Source organism: Danio rerio, chromosome 12, assembly GCF_049306965.1.
Source record: "Danio rerio strain Tuebingen ecotype United States chromosome 12, GRCz12tu, whole genome shotgun sequence".
Classification (NCBI taxonomy): Eukaryota; Metazoa; Chordata; class Actinopteri; order Cypriniformes; family Danionidae; genus Danio; species Danio rerio.
In genome coordinates this window covers 48,437,220-48,457,856 of record NC_133187.1, presented here as the reverse complement: position 1 = coordinate 48,457,856, position 20,637 = coordinate 48,437,220, and the positions used below count along the sequence as shown (strand labels likewise).

The 20,637-nt window shown below is 37.7% G+C and overlaps 1 protein-coding gene across 3 annotated transcripts in view; it reads left to right on the top strand.

The window, feature by feature from the left end:
* The window catches only part of LOC137496864 (pancreatic secretory granule membrane major glycoprotein GP2-like), a 29,022-nt gene extending 13,554 nt beyond the window's left edge, over positions 1-15,468 (top strand). The window contains exons 3-17 of one of the 3 annotated variants that reach the window (XM_073918934.1): positions 3,349-3,469; positions 3,551-3,738; positions 3,855-3,923; positions 6,521-6,907; positions 10,539-10,937; positions 11,049-11,120; positions 11,691-12,071; positions 12,153-12,227; positions 12,767-12,892; positions 12,969-13,153; positions 13,598-13,755; positions 13,895-14,140; positions 14,384-14,546; positions 14,761-14,863; positions 15,010-15,468. In XM_073918934.1, coding sequence (XP_073775035.1) covers positions 3,349-3,469; positions 3,551-3,738; positions 3,855-3,923; positions 6,521-6,907; positions 10,539-10,937; positions 11,049-11,120; positions 11,691-12,071; positions 12,153-12,227; positions 12,767-12,892; positions 12,969-13,153; positions 13,598-13,755; positions 13,895-14,140; positions 14,384-14,546; positions 14,761-14,863; positions 15,010-15,116 — 2,780 coding nt within the window. In that variant the 3' untranslated portion in view covers positions 15,117-15,468. Of the gene's footprint in view, positions 1-3,348; positions 3,739-3,854; positions 3,924-6,520; positions 6,908-10,538; positions 10,938-11,048; positions 11,121-11,690; positions 12,072-12,152; positions 12,228-12,766; positions 12,893-12,968; positions 13,154-13,597; positions 13,756-13,894; positions 14,141-14,383; positions 14,547-14,760; positions 14,864-15,009 lie in introns of all 3 variants that reach the window. The other 2 variants (XM_073918933.1, XM_073918935.1) reach the window with 2 other exon arrangements.
* Positions 15,469-20,637: the final 5,169 nt, after the last annotated feature.

The following is a 20,637-nucleotide window of genomic DNA, read 5'->3' as shown; positions in this document are numbered from 1 at the left end:
ATTTTCTTTTTGGCTTAGTCCCTTTATTAATCTATTAATTGCCACAGAGGAATAAACAGCCAACTTATCCAGCATATGTTTTACGCAGCGGATGCCCTTTCAGTCTCTACCCATCACTGGAAAACACCCATACATTTCCATTCACACACATACACTACGACCAATTTAGCTTACCCAATTCCCCTATAGCACATGTGTTTGGACTGTGGGGGAAACCAGAGCACCCGGAGGAAACCCACGCCTGCACAGGGAGAACATGCAAACTCTACACAGATACGCCGACTGACCCAGCCGGGGCTCAAACCAGTGACCTTCTTGCTGTGAGGCGATTGTGCTACCCACTGCGCCACCGTGACGCCCTTAGATTATATATTTTATAAATGAATTGTTTCTAAGAACTACTAATAACCTTAATGTTGGCTTGTTCATTGAACAGTTAATCAAGCATTTGTACAGAGTTCGCCTTAAAAACACCCAAACCAATAAACAGAGGCGACTGAACTCTTTCCAACTATTTGTCCTTTATTCTTATTTATTTCCTCTCACACTTTTGAGAGCCTGTAGTTCTTGAGCACATACACTGTACAAAATGCTGCGTTTCACACAATTCTTCCACACAAAATGCTGGGTTTCACAACACCTTCACGTTGCCTTAACACAATAGTATTTATTTTTTATTTATTCAACAAAAACAAATAGGTTGTCCAAAAAACAACTTTAGATTTGTGTTGTTTTAACTCACTTTGAACAAGTAGCTTGAGCAAGAAGCAAAAGTCATTTTTGAGTGTAACATATAAAGGATACAAAATGATTAGTTTACTTTGAATCAATAATTATTCATTGTTCACAGAACAGATGAATAGAACCTAGTGTTTTAAAGATGGTGCAAAGTAAAAAGATTTAAATAGGGACTTTTAATTTGTCAAAAACTTCTACTTCTGACATTTTTTATACACTCAAAAATTAATTTTTTGATGCTTGTTTAAACAAATTATTTAAAAAGAGCTGAATCAACGTAGCGGCGCAGTAGGTAGTGCTGTCTCACAGCAAGAAGGTCGCTGGTTTAAACCTTGGCTGGGTCAGTTGGCGTTTCTGTGTGGAGTTTGCATGTTCTCCTTGCGTTCACGTGGGTTTCCCCCGGGTGCTTCAGCATCCCCCACAGTCCAAAGACATGCGGTACAGGTGAATTGTTAAATTGTCCGTAGTGTATGAGTGTGTGAATGAGTGTGTGTGGATGTTTCCCAGAGATGGGTTGCAGCTGGAAGGGCATCCACTGCTTAAAACTTGCTGGATAAGTTGGCGGTTCATTCCGCTGTGGCGACCCCGGATCAATAAAGGGACTAAGCCGACAAGAAAATGAATGAATGAATCAACGCAATTCTTCAGGGTTTTTTTTTTTTTTTTGGGAGGGGGATATTTTAATTATTTTGTTCAATCCACTTTATTTTGTGAAAGCAATTAAGTTAACTTAATCAATCGGTGTTGGGACAGCAAACCAGCTCATTCTCACTTCACCTAGTGCACGTATTTTACAGCAACAGATTTTCTTGACTATTACACCAATGAGAGTATAATTAGTAATACTGCCCTAAAACAGTAACTTTTTTTCATCAGTGTTATTTCAAGATGTAACTTTACAGACCTCAAGCTTTAAAAAGGAAAAATATGAAAACTCTTTTATAAACAAAATGCTCAAGGAATTACGCTAATCCAAACCAAAAGTGACCCCGTTACAACAAGACATTAGCTGAATGGTTTCAAAAATAGTTCAAGTCAACAGTTTAACTCTAGGACAGATGTAAACATTTGAATTTTTCTAAAATATTGAAGTGTTCCTTTAACTCTTTTCCAAGTCTACTTTTTATATGCCATAAATAACCTATATTTCAAATAATTGCTTAATGAAGTTAAAGACGCCTTGAAATTTAAATGAAATATAAATTTTTTTATTATTTATTTTATATTTACATAGTATTTGTCTTGTAGAAATAATTTAAAATAATTTGCCCTCGTAATCTTTTTTTTTCAAATATTATAACCTTGTCCGTCCCTTTGAAATGAGTTTTCTTCACTTCTTGGCACATGGAATGCCTTTCGGGAGGGGCTATCAGGGCGTGTCTCCTTTCTGCCCTGCTTCCGTCCATTCATCAATCTTCCTCCATTTTAAGGCACATCTTTCAACAATCCAATCAATTCCCAATGATTAAAATCAAAGCCTTACATTTTTTTTTTATTTCATGATTAAATTAGATGTGATAATATGGGAAAAAGGACAATCTTAACCTCTGTTTCATGGCTACTTTAAAATTTCCTTATTAGTTAGAATTAGTAGTGTGTGCAGTCCATAAACCCTAGAGCAGGGATCTCAAACTCAATTTACCTGGGGGCCGCAGGAGGCAAAGTCTGGGTGAGGCTGGGCCGCATAAGGGATTTCACAAAAAAAAAAGTCCTCAAATGTCATTATTAACAGTTTTAATTATTTCTTCTGAACATGAAGTGTCCTGAACATTAATAGAACATTGAGTGAAGATTATGAACAGTTCTTCTGAACATGGCATCTTTTGCCTTCTCCTTGCTGCCAGAGACTTGACAGCGCTTCTTCTCACAAATCTGAACCACATTTGGCTTTAGAGCGGAAGCAGTTGAGACCCTCAGTATGGCTTGAAGATGATCATCATTAAGTCTAGACCTGTACTTTGACTTATTGAAGTTCAAGGTGGAGAATAACTTCTCACACAGAAAAAAGTGGGGGAACTCACTCAAAACTTCCATTCCCTCACCTAAAAAAAAGGCGTATATATGTATGAATAAAACACCCCCACCCCACTCCAGTCACATCAGTCTGTACCAGTCTGTATCTACCTATAATATATATATGATGCAGGCTGTAGCTAGGTAGGTGGCAGGCTGCAGATAGGTAGCTAAGTGGCAGGCAGGGGCGGGAACAGCTTACCTTGGTTCTGGCCCGCGAGTTCCCTCCTAACACTTCCCGCCCGTCACTGCGTCTAACAAAGGGGCGGGGTGCGTGGTGACTTCACCGGCATCCCCGCTCCTTTGTTTACACAGCGGGCAGGGAATGCCAGTGACCGCTGTGTACAGATAGAATCAGCGGAGCGGGGAGCGCTCTCTCTGCCCGTTCCGCTGATTCTGTCAGTGTACAGCGGTCGGCGCGGGCCACAAAATATTGCACTGAGGGCCGCAAATGGCCCACGGGCCGCGAGTTTGAGACCCCTGCCCTAGACTTTTCACATTCCCATATCACTCAATAACAGCACATTTCTTAGATTTATTTCTAGATTTTCTTTAGGGTAAATACAGTGTTTTAACAGTACTTTTTCACCATGACAGTTGTTATCCAAAACATCAGCAGTGACCCCTGCTACAACTATGCATCTATGGATCGCCCCTGGAGAGCCAACAATGAAACTTTGGATTACTTTTGTGATGAATATTTAATCTGGAGTGGCTGGTACAGGCTTTTCTACTATGGAATGGACATCACGATGCCAGAGACCTGTACTAATGGATACACCTGTAACACATATGTCAGTCTGTCCCTTAACGGTCCTCACCCTCAGATACAGGATGGTGTGGTGACCAGAGAGGTCTGTGGTAGTCCTTACTGGGGCGATTGCTGTAGTTACAAGATAAAACCCATCAGAGTGAAAGCGTGTCCAGGAAATTACTACGTCTATGAACTTGTGAATCCACACAACTGGTGTTCAGGATACTGCACAGGTACCCCTAGCGTATACCTCTTTTTTTAAAGGCATTAAATATATATTTTTAATTATTAATAAATAATTTTAAAAACAAGTTTTTTTAATAACTTCTTCTTTTTATTTTCATTTTAGATGTCAACACCATTTCACAGGTGGTTTTGACAAGTCCAAAAATAATCACTGGATCCAGCATCACCACGAGTAAGTTTTAAACATGTTTATAAGAAATAAATCAAAATAAGCACAATGACAAATAACGCCTTTTATGCATGAAATTTTACACTGTAAAAATAAATTAATCTCTTGATTAACCTGAGTAAACATATTAAGTTAAACTTTGTATAACTAAGCAAAAATGGTTGAAGCCTAATTAACGTTTTAAGAAGTAACATTCACTGTAAAAAATGCAGAACTCCACACAATTCATTCATGTTGTCCCAACACAAAACAATTCCTTAACACTTCTAACAAATGTATGTGAATTGAACATAAATAATTAAGTTGTCCTAAGGAAATTTCATGAATTGTGTTGTTTTAGCTCATTTTAAATACGTTTTTGAGTGTTAAAGCATTTGTTGTCATGGTGTTTTGTCATACTTTTATATAGTAATATTTGTGTAGAAATGCTTTAAAGCAGAGGTCTCAAACTTAATTTGGTGGGGGGCCATTTCAGTGACTGACAATTCATAGGAGGGCCATTTTAACATCAAGAAAAAAGTGGAAACCTGACATAATTCATTTTAGAACAACAGACATGACGTTTATATTTCAAGCATTACCTATCACCAGTGATGATGCAAATTAGCACGTTTATCGTGTCACACATTAGCTGCTGAAATATATGTGGTTGTTGTGTGTATGGTCAAGCGTCGTTCTTCCACAGAGTATATGTAGTCAAAACTCTAGCTTTTTGTTTCTTGTTGTACATATTGAAGGGGGAGTTTAAACTGCTATCAAAATACAACAAATAATAGACATAATAAGTATTAATCTGTCCCAACTAACATTATTAGCAAATTGGTCATATTTGCTACACCACCAGAATAACCTGTAAACCATGAAGTGTTTGTACAACAATATACAAGTGCTATAAAACTGATAATGACCAAACGACCCTTGAATATTTACAAAAATAGAGTATATTTTTATGTTTAAACCAGTCACAAAATTAAAAATGCATGTGTGTTACTCTCGACTGTACACTGAGAGAAAATGAAAGTAAAACTAATCTGAATGCAGTACATTAAATGTAGACTTGGTGGCGGGTCAATAGCACTAGTGGTTAGTGGTCTAAAAAATTACAGCATCTTTTTGATTGATTTAAGTTGAGATAACTACAGAAGTTGTCATCTTAAAATTAGGGCTGTCAATCTATTAAAAAAATAACTAATTAATCACTTTTTTTTGTAATTAATTATGATTAATCGTGAAAAGCCATATTTATTACAGAAATACAATAATGAACAATGCCAATAATGAACAAAAATGATTTCCATGCTGGATTTTAAGTGGACTACAAAAAAAAAAAAAAAGAATAAATAAATAAAAAATCCATAATATAGGCATTGCAGATATGGAAAATGGAAAATTATAGTAATAAAAAGTATTGAATACAAACAACTGTACTCATTGTAAAGTTGTATTGCGAGTTGAGAACATTAATAATAAAGTAGAAACAATTTTGCTTAGTCCTCCTTTACATTTAGCCAGTTGCTAAGACAGTCCAGTCTGTTGACATTATCGGGGGACAATGTGGCCAAGGGGTACATCAAAGGCACATACCAAAGACTATAGACTTCTTGCAGAGACTTTGGTCACACCAACTCTAAACATTTATTTATAAACAGCTTTGATATTTGGGATACGGACATGGCAAAGACTAAAGAATACATATAGAATGCCTTTAAGAGACCTTGAACACTGTCAGCTTCAGCTCTTGTTGCTAGGAATTGCACAAACGCAAACACACACACACAAACACACACACACACACACACACACACACACACACACACACACACACACACACACACACACACACACACACACACACACTCTCACACACAGAGAGAAAGAGAGACAACGCACACAGTACAGTGCACCCGGTGAGTGATGGATTCCTTCAGATTCATCAACATGCACGATTTCGTTCATTAAATTTGCTTAAACTAAGCATTCTAAAGTATGGCTGTATTACAAGCAGGGATTTTGACTTTTCACTGAGTACATTTACATGGACACCAATACTCTGATTTTATGATTAAGATATACTCTGATAAAGAGTGGACCATGTAAACAAGGATTTTTGATTACTTTAAAGGATCACCCAAGTCCCGCAATGCAGAGTTTTTTCTTTCCGTTCGCCATACGGTATCAAATTCCTTTAAAACCACACTCTTCCAGCAGTCCCAACTTCTTATTTTCATCTAATAATTCTCACAGGGCATAAACAATTTGTTGAAATGAAAGTGAAAAGCTGAACTGCAGTTAAAGTCTAAAGATTAAAAATGAAACACCCGAAATTGCAAGAAACTCTGGAGGAAACGCAGGATAGCTTGGTGATGCGACATTAATTGGTTTATACTGAATTTTTCCTTCTAAAATTGCTTTCTTGGTTTTATCCATATTTTCAAAAAAACTGCAACTCCGTTAATTGCGTAATTTTTTTAACATGTTAAATATTTCAAATTAATCGGCTGCATTTTTGCACTAATTTTGAATACACTAAAAATATTTAGGGTGGCGAGAATAATTTACTGTGTTCTTAAGCTCTGAAACATTACTGTTTTCTTACACAGATAATGACCCATGCAGTAACTACAGCATACTAGACAACTACTGGAGAAGCACAAGCAGATTTATAAACAATTATGCAAATGGACATGATGACACTCTTGTAGAATGGGACGGCTGGTACAGACTCTTCATGAATGGATTGAGTGCTCAGATGCCTGAATGGTGTGTGTCTTATATGACATGTGGAGGATTAACTGGTCTGTGGCTTCATGGATCTCATCCTCAACTGGAAGATGGAGTTGTTACACGAGACATTTTCGGCTCTTATTATTATCAGAGCACTCGCTACAAATCTGACTCAATCCAAGTCAAAGCTTGTCCTGGAGATTTTTATGTCTACAATTTTACCAGGCCAACAGTTTCAATCCCAGCTCCCGTATATTGTGCAGGTATATTCATTACTTTATATCGGGGATGGTACTATATTTATATATAGTCAAGTCTGAAATTTGTTATAACTTTCATACATATTAAGTATTGAACACGTCACGTGTTTCCATGTAATAATATTTCTAAAGTAGCTGCTGACATGAAATTGAACAAGGTTTTGTTAAAAACCCAAACAATACAATGAAAAAAAAAAAACTAAACAAAACAAAATAAATAAATAAATAACTTATGTGTAATAACAAATGAAAGACAAAAGGAGAAAGTGCTGAAGTACTAAATTGCATTTAATACTATGTTGTATAAAAGGCTGATTTGCTGATGGCAGCTTAAAGACGCCTCTCATATGGAGAATACATTTTCACAGACGTCAACAGTGTTAAAATCTTGATGGTTCTGTGGGTCTTTGATCTTTTTTGATCACCAGCCACTGTGGCTAGTAGTTTTCCACCATTACTAGCCACTCACCATTTTCACTAGCCACAATTTTATGTGAAGTTTATTTATAAACAAATTTCGAGAGGATCACGTGCTTATGATTGTTCACAGCTGTTCCAACTTTAGCTAATGACTGATTATCCTATCAGACGATCCGTAACTCACTATAAATAACCAGACTTTTCTCATCTCAATATCTTCGTCTTGAAGAAACCCCCCCACCCAGCCCTACTTTCCCTCCTTTCAAACGGGCGTCACGGTGGCCAGCGATTAGCGCTGTTGCCTCACAGCAAGAATGCCCCTGGTTTAATTCCTTTCCAAACCAGACGGCATTTCTGTGCGGAGTTTTGCTCGTTCTCCCCGTGATCGCGTGGGTTTTCCCCGGGTCCTCTGGTTTCCTCACACAGTTCAAAAACAAGCACTCTAAACAATTAATCCAAATACTTTAGCTAAACTCTGATTACACCTTTCAGCATCCATATCTGACACTTAGCTACAACAAGCAAGAAGGGGAGTCATCGAGATCTACCTGAGCTCAAACTCCCCTCTCGCCTTGCAACGGGAGGGAGCCCAGGGCTCGAGGATCTTATAAGCTCAGGGCTCTCTACCGGGACAAACTAGCTTTACTATCAATCATCAGCAAAGTGTGAACTCTTGAAATATTTTTAAAATATATTTTATGTGAAAATTTGACTTTGGCATGCTAAACTACTTAGATTAGATTTTTAAATTAGATTTTTTTTCTCTTGCATCCTCGTTCATTTAACTGTTTTTTGTTTACTCAATGAGCATGAGCAAATTATGCTTTTATAAAAACATGTCGCATTGCATTTAGTTTTCTTTCACAGGACTTTTCAAGGCTCAACACAATAAGCATTTATCTTTGTTTTCTCTGGCCACACCAAACTAATTATTTCCTTGCCACACATTTTAAATCATGTGTCAAAACAAGCAAAATGCTGCTGTATACAGTACATTCACTTTTTATACAACAAAACAGCTCACATGTAAAAATATATATTCTCACGCATATAAAACTATGCACAGTGGTCTGTTCTGGCTCAAGACCCTAGATCACCAGTTCACTTTATGCATACAGCAACATATATTATTGTAAAGGATGATTATTAAACTATATTAACAAAAATAACAGCAAGCAAAAGAAAGTGGGTAAAAAACATTCTGTGTGCGATAATGAAAGGATCATGCCGCGCACACGGTTAATGTTAACAAAGACCCGGAAGGGACGTGATTGTGGGGAAAAAAATTGGTAGAAGATTGGTGCCTTCCCTCACAAAACTGTTTCTCTACAAACACTTACTGTTCACTTCTTTATGTAAACCCTCCCGTTTCTGCCGAAATTCTCCCGTATTTTATCATTCTATCACACTTTCTTTACATTAAAGCTGTGCGTCGACCGCTGCCTTTCATATGCTACCTCTGAAAGTATAAGCACTGACAGACGTGCTCCGTACAATAAACTGATCCCAGATCAGCTTCTGTACATGCCATTTAAAGTGACACCTGTTATCAAAAAGTGAAGAGCAGCAAATGAATCTCAAGTTGTGTGTCACTGTAAGAATGCACAAATAATAAAAGCATTCCCTTACTTTAGAAGCTGTTTGTGCTCATTTAATAGAAAATTAGCTGTTAAAAATAAAACATGCAGGATGGAGATGTTTACATGTTATTCAGTGAATTTGTCTGTCTGTTTTAACATACACCCGAATCCAAAAGTGTCTGCACTTTTGCTCCTCTTTAAATGGCATGTAAGCTGATCTGGGATCAGTTTATTGTACGGAGTGCTTCTGTCAGCGCTTATACTTCACTGGTTCAGAGGTTGCATATGAAAGGCAACGGTCGACGCACAGCTTTGATGTAAAGAAAGTGGTACAGAAAGGAAAAATACAGGATAAATTCTGCAGAAACGGGAGGGTTTACATGAATGAAGTGATCAGGAAGTGTTTGTGGAGAAATAGTTTTGCGAGATAACGCAAAACATCTTTATGAGGGAACACAAAACATCTTTGCGAGGGAACGGAAAAAAACAAAAAAAAAACTTTAAAATATTTTTTCCTATCAATCTTTTTTTTTTTCCTCCGCCTGTCTTTTCCCCCGCACCATCACGTCCCTTCTCCATAAATGTTGGACCAATTAATAATCTATTCAAAGAACGGTTAAAGCAAAAGTGACAACAACTGCTGCTGCTTACAAAGAATCCGAGCCCTTGAAGCACTGTGGGAGCACGAGCATTGCACTAGTTTCGTTTTCAGGCATGGTTGCCTCCAGTGAGGAAACAGCACAGGAGCTTATAAACACTTGCGTGCATCAAATCATCTGTGCACGCAACCCTAAGCCCTCATCAGTGAGTGAGGAAAGCCTGTCTCTCTCATTCATTATTCACCTGCTCTCCTTTGCTTTCGTGAAAAGCTGTTTTTGTCAGTCGTGCCGCTTCTTGATTCTATGACCACATTTGTACACATATACACTAACTTTCATACACTAACAGTCTAATCTGTAGTGACGACGAGCCAGCACTGGCAATTTAAAAATGAGTTTCAGCCAGCCAATGTGGCTAGTGGGAGCGGCTGTCTAAAACGCCACAACAAAAATCAACCCACATTCAGCAGGTGTCAATGTAAAGCCCTGGTCTCGTCTGCCAAAGCTGATCTTTATTTTGTATTTTATATTGGATTCAAGTCAGGTGATTGGCTGGGTCATTCTACAGGTTGATTGTCTTTCTCTGAAAGCATCGGAGAGTTTCCTTGGCTGTGTTTTGGATCATTGTTTTGCTCAAATGTTCACCCTGTGTTCATCTTCATCCTCCTGCTAATGTACAGTAGATGTTGAACTGAAGCAGCTGATATTCAATTACACTGAGGGTTGCTGCAGAACTACTCAGAGATTTCAGCTGCAGTCTGGGCTTTCACCTCCCTCCTTTCATGCGCTCATTTTACTTTCTTACACAGAACTTCATTTGTAAACTAATTAGTTTAGTTTTATTTGCATATATGAATTTATTTGGTTGTTACCAACATTTGACGAACATTTTAAGTCAACAGCACCTTTAGAAACATGTTTTCTTAAAAAAATTGTGACATATTCAATACTTGTTTTACACACTGCATATATTTCTCTTTTTTTAAAGTACATTCTGCATTATATAATGCTCTCTTTCTGCTTTTTTTATGATAGTGTCTTTCACCACCTTAAGTGTCGACCCATGCTTCAACTATACCAGTCTGGATGAACCTTGGAGATCCACTGATAACTATTATGATAATATTTTTTACAATTACATGTGTGACTTTAATGTAGAGTGGAATGGCTGGTACAGGCTGTTTTACAACAATCAGAGTGCTCAGATGCCAGAATCATGTGTAGATCAGAACTCGTGTGGCTCTTTTAACCCAATGTGGCTTAACAGATCTCACCCTCAGCTGGAAGATGGAGTGGTCCTCCGTCACATCTGTGTTTCTTCATATAGCGGCTGCTGTGCTTTTACATCCCACCCTATAAAAGTCAAAGCCTGTCCTGGAGATTATTATGTGTACGAGTTTGTCAAGCCATTGATTTGTGCAGCTTACTGTCTAGGTGAGTATATACTCATGTAATTTAGCCAGATATAATTCTATAAAAATAAATATAAACAAGTGTTTTTTTTTCCTAATATTGTAATAAAAATGTTCTTAATACCAAATCCAGTAAATCAGTCCAGCACATCAGTGTCCAGAACAACAAAGTCCATCCCACTCTTAGAATCCATTACAACCACAGGTAAAGTATGATCTTGCTTCCTTTCAGCACAAGTATTAGATAAATAAAACACAGCATGTTACTTTTAGGGGTGGATATAGGGTTGGGGTAGGTCTAGACATGGATAAAACACAATAGGGGTAGATTAGGTGTCATGTAAGCCCAGGAAAGTTTGTACAGCCCATTTGCACCTAAACACTCATCCATTTGGTGCTGGCTCTGACCTCTACTTAAACTACAGATGAATTAAGGGTGGACGTTTTAGGAAGACAATGACCCCAAAACAGCCAAGGAAACAAATGTGTCATAAGATTTGATTGAGCACAAATAATTTATCTCATAGTGCATGCCTAATCTGTAAAAGGATTTAGAATTGGCATTTAAAGTTCTGTTTGTTGCAACTAAAATGAAGGAAATGTTCAAACTCTACAATATTTCCAGTGTTGAATAACTTAAAGGGTAACCAGAGGCTTACGTGGAGGCTTAAGCCTTGAGATAATTATTTATACTGCAACTTCAGTACAATTAAATAAATGATTATTTATTTTGTTGTTTAGCAACATTTATTTCTCTAAATATTCATTTCTGTAGCTCCCCCTGTTGACCCCTGCAATAATTTCTTGATCCTGGATGAGCCCTGGAGAGCCACCAGCAATCAAAACTCCTCTCAGTTAATGTGTGACAGTGCGGTGAGCTGGAGCGGCTGGTACCGTCTCTTCATTAATGGTCAGAGTGTTCAGATGCCAGACACATGTGTTGATGAGTATAGCTGCGGCACTAATGCTCCACTGTGGCTGAGCGGAGGACATCCAACACTTGAGGATGGAGTGGTCACTAGAGATGTCTGCGCTCACTGGAGCAACAACTGCTGCTATTTCCAGTCCAATCCCATTCAAGTCAAAGCCTGTCCTGGAGGTTTTTATGTCTATGAGTTTGTGAGGCCGACCACCTGCAATTTAGCATACTGTGCAGGTACTGGACACACATTTAACTCTGCCTTCTGTTTATGTTAGAGATGATGGCTTTCTGTCTGACATTTATTTGTGTTTCTAGATGTGAGGTTTAACACTAGCTATACAACTGACACACCAGAGACGACCACAACAGAAACTACAACTATAATATCTGGTAATGTAATGTGGTGCATCACTGTGCTGTAATTGTTGCTCAGAAAAACAGACCACATCCATATGAGTATCAGAAACTGTTGCTGTTTTTAAATATTTACATGCAATGTGTTTATATTTGTGTGCTTAGTAGTAGACTTGATACATATTGCAAAATAAATGTTAGACATTGCGCTAAATATAGGGAGCCAAGATTGTGTTAAATTTTAGGCAAACATTGCACTACCGAGATGTTTTTGTTAATAATTTTATAAGTACGAAGCATTAAAAAGTACTAAAAAATTCAATTAAATTCAAATGTCTTTGTATGGTGAAACAAAAAAACAAAAAAAAAAAAAAAAAAAAGATTTAAGCCCACAAAGTTAATCTGCAGTTATATGACATAATTAACTTGATATAATTTAAGATGATATCTATTCGATTTGATTATTTTTTGGTAAAATTGTTATTTTTTAAAACTTCATTCTAATGGTCAAGTGCTTTTTTGGTCTAATGATCTGTTAGAAAACCTTAATGCATATTACTGACTTGTCCTTCTAGATGACAGAAACCCCTGTTCTGAACTCAACTGCTCCAAAGAGGAAAGGTGTGGGATGAAAAATGGTGTTTATGGCTGTTTATGTAACAAAGGCCACCAAAAACAGCGAGCAGCTCAAGACTCCTTTGGTTAGTGTGTGATTCTACAGTCAAATGTGAAATAAAAGGTGTTTTTGTGTCATTAATGATCATGTTTTTCTCTCAGATTTCAATGAGACCTGTGAGAGCAGCTCTGGCTCCATGTCTGTGTCTCGCTGTCAGCTTTTTGAAGCTGGTTTTTCAGCTGAGCACTTACACCTCAATGACCCCAGCTGCAGAGGAACCGTCCAGAACGGCAGAGTGGAGTTTAACTTCGACAACGATCAACACATCTGTGGCACAAACCTTGTGGTACGATCAACTACCTGTGTGTTAAATCTGATTTCATACTACTGGGCAGTTGAATGCTTGAGTCTGATTGGCTGATGAACATTGTAAATGTAAGTTTACACCAGATACGGATGAAGCATCAAGTGCGGGAGATTTACAGTACATATTAAGTCAATGCAAAGACACTATTAGACATACTGGGGCATTGGTTATGCAAATGAGGTGGTGCAAATGACGTAAAATTACGTAAAATGGCCCACGGACTTGCTGTAAACGTCTTAAAGTCTTTCATTCAGTGATGAAGAGTGGAGAACAACATGCTGCCAAACACATTGAAACATTTGCCAGCATTCTCCACCAATATTATATAACACCCTATTATTTCACTTGACAACTGGTGTTGTTCTTTGAAATAAAATACAGAACTCAAGCTAAGTTTAAAAAATGTCTATTTGTTGTCTGCAGGCCAACGGCAGCCACTTCATCTACAGTAACTATATTGTGGGGACGCCGGGAACAGAAGGTCTCATCAGCAGAGTGAGAATCCTGAAGCTTTCTTTCAGCTGTGTTTATCCTCAAACACAAACACTTTCCATGAACGTGGAGATCAACCCACTGCAGAGGTGCCACAACACACTCATTCTGCTTTCAGTTTGACTGTTTTATTATCGGTGTAGTCGCCAAATTAGAAAATGACACATTTCTTTTATTTTTTAATATATCTGTTTTATGGATACAATAATATATCTATAATTTAAACAGCACCGTGCACAAGGTCCTCCCCAGTGGTAAAGGGGTTTATCAGGTGCGGATGGTCCCGTATGTAGATGAAGAGTTCACTCAGCCCTTCACTGGTAGAGTGGATGCAGAGCTGGACCAGGAGATGCATGTGGAGGTTGGTGTTGAGGGGGTCGACAGCCGCCAGTTTGCCCTGGTGATGGACACGTGTTGGGCTACACCTGTGAATGACCCTGATTACAGTCTCCGCTGGGACCTCATCACTGAAGGGTAAAGACCTCTCTCTCTCTCTCTCTCTCTTTTTTTTTAAATCTCTAATTTTTAAATTTTTTAAAAAATCTACTTCTGAATAAATAATAATTCATGTGTCTTTAGGAATCCTCTGAGGTTTGTATTTTTTTTGTGTGTTTTAGACATTCAACTTTCCAGTTTTTGTGAAATGGTTGATTGGAAATCACTTTTGCGTTTGATGGAATATTTTGGTTTGTTGATTGTGGTTGTTGATCTCGTCAGGTGTCCCAATCCTGAGGACGACACAGTGAAGCTGCTGCAGAACGGCATCTCCACAAGCAGCCGTTTCTCCTTCAGGATGTTCATCTTCACTGCAAACTCCACTAAGCTTTACCTGCACTGTGCTGTTCACCTTTGCCTTCTGTCCAGTGAACAATGCTCAACGGTGAGTTTAAAAAGTCTTCAGAATCTCCCACTGATGTTTCAGCACTAAACACAGACAGGGAGATATGATGGTGTTGAGGTTTAATGATGAAGGCTGTTAAACATGTTTGTTCTGCCCTCTGCTGGGGATTTTGTGCACTCCTGTTGGTTTTGTGTTTGTTCAGTGATGTTTATCAGGGATTTGCACAGCTGGATTTGACTCTTTTCTCTTCTAGAGCTGTGACTCTGGAGAGCAGCGGAGAGAGCGCAGGGCTCTGGATCTCCATGACAGTGCGTCACTATCTATGGGTCCTCTAGTGTGGTCTGGAGGAAACACAGGTCAGCATTTCATATGTCTGAATGCAGTGTTGGAATGTAGTTACACTAATATTATATGTACATGTCGTGCTGCTCCTCATCACTGTTTGATTCAGCTGTAAATAATCTGTTATTTCATCAGACTGACTGATATTCTCTGTTCACAGATGTTCAGTTTCTCCCAGACCAAGTGACGGTTTCTGAGGCTTCTTGTCTGTGTGCTTCTCTGGTGCTGTTGTTCATTCCTCTGATGAGTTTCTTCACCCTGTCCTAGTTTATTGACACAGAAAGTGCAACATTTAGACTGGTTAATTTTAATGGATGTGGAACTGATTGTGGTATTTCTTTATTTAATAAATAATATTTTATGAGGAACAGCTAAATAACTTTAAATTATATTTTACAATATGAATATTGTTTGATTGAATTCAGCATGTTTTTTCTATAAATATTTGGGTTTACCTGCTATAGTAACATTATTTTTTCTACATTTAACTTTAAAAACTTTTGTTTAACAGATGATTCAGACATTTAGTTTAAGGTGTACAGGGCTATAATGATTCAAAAGATAAACGAATATTAAGTAAATAAATATATTCCATTATTAAAGTTACAGTGCTCTCATTATTTAATTGTGTAATCATTTCTCTTGATTGCTGCTATTCTTAAAGTTATTTCCTCATTATGGAAACACTTTACAGTACAGCTGCACTGATATGCATTAATTCATGCTTAACTAATGCATAGATAATCATCAGTGAACGTGACTCAAAGATCTAATCTGTTCAATATTAATTATTGCATCAACAACTGATAACAAGTCTGATGGTTAGATTAAAAGTGTATTCACACTTGGTTCAATTGCCTGGACAAAACCCAAGTTCCAACCAGAGTTAGCATGAATCGTACTCGAGACCACCTCTTTCAGGGTACAGTTCACAGGTGCACACCCAAGTTCACCAGAGATATTCACACTAGCTAAACGCACCATAATCTGACGTCAAATAAACACGAGTGGGGATCAAAAGTGCTAGTGTGAAAGCACCGTAGGGGTGTATGCCTGAAAGAGGTGGTCTGGTCCGGTTTACTTCTGGTACTAATGTATTCGTACCAAAAATAGGAAGTGAACTGTCAACTGTACAACAAACTATCATTTTCCTAACGTTCATTAGTGTGTGTGTGTGTGTGTGTGTGTGTATCACCTACTGTACATTAGTGACAAGCGAGACTGAGGCAGGGCAAACAAAGTGATATTAGCCGTGTTCCCACTATCGCGCTTAAAGCGAACGAGTCAGGGCGAGCCAAGGCCAGTCGCATTTCCACTGTCACTTCCGGGGCCTTTTCGGGCCCAATCTGAGCTTTCTTGGGGTCAGCAGCCGGTCTTTTTCGGCCCACCAAATACCTTGGGCCAAAGAAGGCCAAGTGGGGCTTTGGGGCGGAGTGAAAGGAGAAGCAGAGTGTGGACACAGTTTTCCGATCGCACACGAGTACATGGACCACTCGATTTCGATGCCAACAATCGATCGGTGAGTAAATGAATATGATGAATGAGAACACACAGGCCTTGATGTGTTTAATTAGTGTTGGAGCTAAACTGTGCAGGACACCGGCCCTCCAGGACCAAGTTTGCCCACCCCTGGTCTGGTCCCATCCTCTTTGTTAACCCATTATAGGTTTATTATGTTCATCTGTTTGTGTGGTAATTATTTCTGCTTATATTCTCCTCTGCTGTCCGGTGCCAGTTTGTTGTTGTTTATGCCCCTGTCCTGTCGTGTTCTCCAGTCCTAATCCCTGCCAGCCTCCCCAGTTTAGTTTGTTTGTGTATTCATTTGGTTTGTTTTGCTTTTTTACTTTATTTCTATTATTAATAAACTCATTAAGTTGCAGAATTTGAGTCCTCGCTCCTTTTCCCCACAACAAACCTTGACAGTTATTATTATTTACACTTCCAATACTGTCTAGAAACCCTCCACGCTGTCATTGGATCACAGCAGATCTAGGGAAAAAAAGCATATTTCAAGGTCAAGGTAAAATGTATTGAAAAACATTACTTATCAGTTTAAATAATCAAATAATAATTTCTTTATGAATTATTTTTCATTGTGACTCTATGATAACATGCACGAGAAGAGTCTTGTGATTCTACTTTCTGAGCCAAAGCTTTTGAAGAATGTTGCTGCGCAGGTTGAAATGTTCCTTGAAGGAAAGTTGGCATGAGTTTGTCATCAGAAATATTCCTGTATTGTTCAAGCTCTGACAAGTGCAGTAAGCAGTATTTAAAAAACACTAGACCTCAGTGACAGAGCACAACACAACTAGAGCCAATTAGCATTAAGGGGGCGTGTCTATCTATCTTTATTCTCCATTTCCACCTGGGGATAGTCATCCCAAGGTCCTTAGATTATGCGGAGTCACTGATTGGACCCAAGACCAGCGACGAGATGATCCCAAGGTGTCCATATCTGGGACCAGGCCGTATCCTGAGCTGCTGCTGCGCTGGTGGTCATGGGCGAGTGGAGAGCATGAGACTGATTCCAGTGTCGCTCAAGATACAGACGAGTCTTCACTGAGGCCAGCTTCCAGCCTCCACCGCCTAGACTGCAGCTCTGCACAAGACTTTTGGCCAGCGGAGAAATTAAAATGGTTGTGCTGAACTGAGTCTGGTTCTCTCAAGGTTTTTTTTTTCTTCACTCTCCTATTGGTGAAGTTTTTTTTTTCCCTCTCCGCTGTCGCCACTGGCTCGCATGGTTCAGGATCTGAAAAGCTACGCATCGATAAATTTGCTCTTCAGTGTTTGAACTCTCAGTAATGATTAAATCACACTGAACTGAGCTAAACTGAACTGAACTTAAACACTACAAACTGAACTGCCCTGATCCAGTTACTATGACCATTTATGTGAAGCTGCTTTGACACAATCTACATTGTAAAAGTGCTACACAAATAAAGCTGAATTGAATTGAATATCTACAATAGCCGAGATATCAAAAGGGGCGTGGTCATGTTGGGTTATGGGCGTGTCTGTTTCAAATATTAACACTGTTAAAATTCACCACTATTCAGCATGCCTGGATGTGCTCAAGGAGCTATGCTCAATCTTTATACCTCTCAGCCATCTTACATAGGTTATTACCCAGAAAAAGGCAGGGGAAGTTCATCGAGATCTACCTGAGCTCAAATTCCCCTCTCACCCTGCAAACCGGAGGAAGCCCAGGGCTAGAGGATCTCATAAGCTCAGAGCTCTCTCTCGGGACAGCATGCCAAACAAGCTTTATTGTCAATCAGCAAAGAGTGAACTCTTAGAAACAAAATAAAAATGTGAATGAAACAAACATCTCAAACTGTAATCTGTAGGAGTAAAATCAAATACGTGGATTCAACATCCAGATGCATTAAGAGCTGTCCAAACTGAAATGAGATGCTGAATAAGCAGAAAAACATCGATTTTTTGTGTGCAAATTGTTTTTCGTTTACTTGTGCTTTTTTATCAGTTCCTGTCTGTTGAATCTAACTCAAGTGTAAAAGATCCACTTGCGATCGTTTTGGTAACTTGATAAAGACACTTTCATTGTCTGCATGGAATTCAGCCTGATGGTTTCCTATAGATACTTTAAAGCCAACATGATTAAACCTGACAATCAAGTTTGGCTAAAAAAAAACACACACACACACACACACACACACACACACACACACCACAACTCATTAGACGCAGTCAAATGGTTCTGTTTTTCAGTCTCAGTACGCTTTCATCTATCATTATATTATCACATTACATCATGTTATCATATAATCTATTGATTTATGCTTACAAGTAATAATAACCTATTGTATTACATCAGGGATGTCCAGACTCGGTCCTGGAGGGCCGGTGTCCTGCCAAGTTTACTGCCAACGCCAATCAAACACACCTGGGCTAGCTAATCAAGCTATTACTAGGCATTCTAGACACATACTTGCAGGTGTGTCAAAGCAAGTTGAAGCTAAAATCTGCAGGACACCGGCCCTCCAGGACCAAGTTTGGACACCACAGTATTACATCATCCCAGACTGAACTTTGGTTGTAAAGGGATTTTATTGCTTAAGCATTTATACTTGTTCATCTGATGGATATATTACTCACAACACATGCGCTCTCATGCTTATTTTTTTATTTATTGTTTTATTTTGGGAGGACTAAAATTAAATATGTTAAATTAAAATTAAATTAAAACAAACATCCTGATGCATTTAGACCTGTACTTTAGTGTAGAATGCACCCCCAAATACCTCCTGAAGTGGTCTGAAATATCCAAATTTCATTGGTCTCAAATATGTTTTGGAGGGCATTTACATCTGCCAATATCCTAATTGGATAGTTATCTGACCAGAAAAAAAAGGGTTGGAGTTAACAGGAGTAAACATTGTTTTTTTTAGTTTGCTATTTATGTAAAAATGCCGGCTTCCACACAAATGATTTGTGTTGGGACAACATAAAGGAATTAAAGGAAAGTTAACATTACTTTTTACAAATAGACTGAACATAAAACTATTATGTTGTCCCCAAATGTCAAGAGTTGTGTTGTTTCAGCTCATTTTAATTAAGTAGTCTGAATAAGCAGCGATATATACAGTTAAAGTCAGAATTATTGGCCCCCCTGGATTATTAGTGCCCCGTTTATTTTTTTCACCAATTTCTGCTTAATGGAGGGAAGCTTGTTTCAGCACATTTCTAAGCATAATAGTTTTAAAAAACTTATTTCTAATAACTGATTTATTTTATCTTTGTCAAGATGACAGTAAATAATATGTTACTAGATATTTTCAAGAAACTTCTATACAGCTTAAAGTGAAATTTAAAGGCTTAACTAGGTTAATAAAGTGAACTAGGCAGGTTAGGGAAATTAGTCAAGTAATTTTATAACCATGGTTTGTTCTGTAGACTATCGAAAAAAAAAATTGCTTAAAGGGGCTAATAATTTTGTCCCAAAAATGTTTTTTTTTGAAAATTTAATAACTGCTTTTATTCTAGCTGAAATAAAACAAATAAGACTTTCTCCAGAAGAAAAAATGTTATCAGACATACTGTGAAAATTTACTTGCTCTGTTAAAAATAATTTGGGAAATATTAAAAAAAATAAAATACAAAGGGGGCTAATAATTCTGACTTCAACTGTGTGTATATATATATATATATATATATATATATATATATATATATATATATATATATATATATATATATATATATATATATATATATATATATATATAATTTTTTTATTATTATTATATATTTTTTTCATCTGTTGAATCTAACTCAAGTGTAAAAGATCCACTTGTGATCGACAGCTTTGGTAACTTGATAAAGAGATATCAGTTGTCTGCATGGAATTCAGCCTGATGGTTTCCAGACACTGTAAACCAACATGATTAAATCTGACAATCAAGTTTGACTAAAATGAGGAAACACACTCTACATAAAATTAGATACAGTCAAAAAGTCCTGTTTTTCAGTCTCAGTTCATGCCTGTCCATCATCATACTATCACAATCCCATATAAACCATATCATCATAAGATCTATTGATTTATGCATTCTAGTAAAAATAACCTTTTATATGTTAAAGTAACACATCAACCCAGACTGAACTTTGGCTGTAAAGGGTTGTCCAAGTTTTTAAAACATGCATATGGAAAGAATTGCACATTGCATAAAAAATAAAAAATAAAAAACACGATTGAAAAGCTAAATCAACATTGACGCATATATATATATATATATGAAGTCAGTTCTATTAGCCCCCTTAGATTTAT